The sequence below is a fragment of the Mandrillus leucophaeus genome, unplaced genomic scaffold (genome assembly GCF_000951045.1).
Source record: "Mandrillus leucophaeus isolate KB7577 unplaced genomic scaffold, Mleu.le_1.0 Scaffold111, whole genome shotgun sequence".
Lineage (NCBI taxonomy): Eukaryota > Metazoa > Chordata > Mammalia > Primates > Cercopithecidae > Mandrillus > Mandrillus leucophaeus.
In genome coordinates, this window is record NW_012099321.1 from 3,428,747 (window position 1) to 3,432,422 (window position 3,676).

At 39.4% G+C, this 3,676-nt stretch overlaps 1 protein-coding gene across 2 annotated transcripts in view; it reads left to right on the forward strand.

Moving 5' to 3' along the window:
* Positions 1–3,676, forward strand: part of DDHD2 (DDHD domain containing 2) — a 45,653-nt gene that overhangs the window by 35,284 nt on the left and 6,693 nt on the right. For both annotated transcript variants that reach the window (XM_011993279.1, XM_011993270.1), the window contains exons 14-16: positions 100–202; positions 335–505; positions 936–1,098. In XM_011993279.1, the coding sequence (XP_011848669.1) occupies positions 100–202; positions 335–505; positions 936–1,098 (437 nt within the window). The remainder of the gene's footprint in view (positions 1–99; positions 203–334; positions 506–935; positions 1,099–3,676) is intronic.

Below are 3,676 nucleotides of genomic sequence, written 5' to 3' on the forward strand. Positions count from 1 at the left end.
AGCAAGACCTCATCTCAAAAAAAAAAAAAAAAAAAAAGTTACGTAGTTTCCAGACTGTACTCAGCAGAGGTAAATGTAGCTCTTGTTTTTTCTATGTAGTTTGATCCTGTGGCCTATAGGATTGAACCAATGGTGGTCCCAGGAGTGGAATTTGAGCCAATGCTGATCCCACATCATAAAGGCAGGAAGCGGATGCACTTAGGTAAGTCTGAGCATAGAACTTGATAATTCTAGACCTTTTGGCCAGTGCAAAGGGCATCATTCACTCTGTTCAGCTGTGTTGGACCCTAAACTCTTTGTAAGTCATTTAATGTTCTTTATTTATATGTTTCAGAACTGAGAGAGGGCTTGACCAGAATGAGTATGGACCTTAAGAACAACTTGCTAGGTTCGCTGCGGATGGCCTGGAAGTCTTTTACCAGAGCTCCATACCCTGCCTTACAAGTTTCAGAAGCGGCAGAAGAAACTGAAGCAGAACCTGAATCAACTTCAGAGAAGCCTAGTGGTCAGTGACACTGTACACGTTGACCAGCTGCCAGATAAGAGGGATGCCATGGTGTGGTATTTTTCATAGTTAATTTAATTTAACATTTAATTTCATAGTTAATATTGCATTATTTTGCTTTAGTTTTCAACTTCTAAAGAGCTCTATTCCTGCTTGCATTTAGTATAAACCCAAGGCAAATGACCTAGCTATCAATGGTATAGGTAATGAGATGTGTTGCGCAAAAGCAGAAAAGGGGATTGGACAAAATTACTGTGACCTGAGAAGGAGCTTGAAGGAGATTGAGAGGAGGAAGATGGGCGAGAGCTCTCTGAACAGAGAGAGAGAACAGTTTACTCTCTGCGGTAAACTTGGAGTATGAGGAGAAGTTAACAGGATAACCCTGAAGGCCAAAGGTTTTAGATTCTTATTATGGTTCTTCCATATCCAGATGTTAACCCAGAAGAGACCTCTGTGGCAGTTAAAGAAGAAGTCCTGCCTATCAATGTGGGGATGCTGAATGGAGGCCAACGCATTGACTATGTGCTACAGGAGAAGCCTATTGAAAGTTTTAATGAGTATTTATTTGCTTTACAAAGCCATCTGTGCTACTGGTAAATGTTGTTTATTTTTGTTTGTTTTGTTTATTTACCTGTTTCATAGATATTTGATAGATGTAGAAAAAGGAGGATAGGCCAGGTGCATTGGCTCAGGCTTATAATCTCAGCACTTCAGGAGGCCAAGGTGGACGATTGCTTGAGTTCAGGAGTTTGAGACGGCCTGGGCAACATAGCAAGACCTCATCTCTACAAAAACTAAATTAGCTGGGCATGGTGGTATGCACTTACAGTCCCAGTTACTTGGGAGGCTGAGGCAAGAGGCTCGCTTGAGCCTAGGAGTTTGAGGCCACAGTGAGCCATGATCACACCACTGCACTCTAGCCTGGGTGACAGAGCAAGACCCTGTTTCCAAAAAGAAGACCTGTGTACCTTTGGGATTAAAATGACTTCTCATTTAGACAGCACAAGCACAATCATGTCATTTCATGTCATTTCAAGAATCTGGTTTAAACACACTGTTACTTTATTTTGCAGCTGGGTAGAACATGGATGAGGCTAATGATGCCAACAACCATAAATTCAATTAGCTTCGTGTTAAAAATGTGTCTTTTGGCCATTTAGGTGCACATGAATGAACTGGAACAAATATTACTGTCATTATAATATGACAGAATTAATTATTAGTTTATTTTATTATTTGAGACAGGGTCTTGCCGTGTCACTCAGGCTGGAGTGCAGTGGCATGCTCATAGTTCACTGCAGCCTTGACCTCCTGGGCTCAAGTGATCCTCCCACCTCAGTCTCCCTAATAAGTAGGATGACTGTTGTGCACCACCATGCCCAGCTAATTTTTGTAGAGACAGGGTTTCGCCGTGTTGCCCAGGCTGGTCTCAAACTTCAAGCAATCAATCTGTCTCCGCCTCCCAAAGTGCTGGAATTACAGGCATCAGCTACCACGTCTGGGAAGAATTATTATTAAATATAATTGGTTACCTGATGGATTGTAGAATGGATTAATGTGCTTATTGAAATTCAGGCCAGATATGGTGGCTCATGCCTACAATCCCAGCACTTTGGGAGGCTGAGGAGGGAGGATTGCTTGAGGCCAGGAGTTGAAGGCTGCAGTGAGCCATGATGGTGCCACTGCACCCTAGCCTGGGTGACAGAGCGAGACCATGTCTGAAAAAAAGAATAGTATAAAAGAATACAAATTAATCCCTGAAGAAGTTTTCATAAAAATAAAGCAAGGAAAATAAGGTGGGTCAGAGATAAGTGTTTTAAAAATGAAAGCTCAGACCATTTAAAAATGAAAGTGGCCAACATGGCGAAATCCCGTCTCTACCAAAGATACAATTAGCCAGGTGTGGTGGTGCATGCCTGTAGTTCCAGCTACTAGGGAGGCTGAGACAGGAGAATTGCTTGAACCTGGGAGGCAGAGGTTGCAGTGAGGCGAGATCGTGCCACTGCACTCCAGCCTGGGTGACAGAGTGAGACTGCATCTCAAAAAAAAAAAAAAAAGCAAGCTCAAAGGTCCTAAGAAGAATTTTTCTCTTGAATTCTGATAAGGAATTATATGATGCAATCACTATCATTTGTATGTAATAAATACAGTAGAGGCCATGACATAAAATCAAAGTGCAGTTCATTAAAAGCAATCTTGTAAGGGACTAAAATAATGCTAAGAATGATTTCTGGTGATCTGGCTTGATAGAAAAGAAAGAAGCGTTCTTTTAATATTTTTGTGTGGGCAGCACATTCATATGGTTTGAAATTCAAAGAAAGAAAAATAATGAAAAGCTTCTTTTTAATTTTGTTCCTTGCAACTAGTTTCTTCCCCATATACAGCTACTGTAAAATATCTTCTAGCCATCCATTTTATGCCTCCATAATAAATATATGTATGTGAATATATTCTTTCCCTTCTTTTAAAAATATAAATAGTGTCATATTAAAGACAATGTTCTGTGCCTTGTTTTTTCTACTAGTATATCTTGGCATTTTTTAACCTATTATATGTAGTTTCCTCATTTTTTTTAGCTACATAGTCTTCCATTGTCTAAATACACCATAATTTATTTAAGCTGTCCTCTACTCGTGGACTTTCAGCTTTCCTTTTCTTTTGCACACACCTTGTTCGTGTCATTTCACCTACTCATGAGTATATCTGTAATGTAAAATACTTCAAATCGGAATCAATGGCATAAAGGGTATACACATTTGTAAAATTTGATAAATATTGCCAAATAAGAGGTTGTACCTTTTTATACTCCCAGCAATAATGTATGAAAGTGTGTGTTTCTCCACAGCTTTTCCAACAGTTTTAATAATTTTAAATCTTTGCCAATTTGTTGGGTGAAAAATGTACAATATACTGCACATATTAAAAGAATACACATTTGATGAGTTTTGACATGTATACGCCTGTGAAGCCGTCACTGTAATCAACTTAACATATTCATCGCTCTCAAAAGTTTCCTTGTGCCTTTTGTAATCCCTTCCTTCTTTTCCTCTCTCCTCATTTCCAGGGAGCCACTGATCTGTCACTGTAGTTTGCTTATGACTTGTATTTGGAATCCTACAGTATATACTTTTGCTGTTTGGCATTTAGCTCTTTTTTTTTTTTTGAGACAGA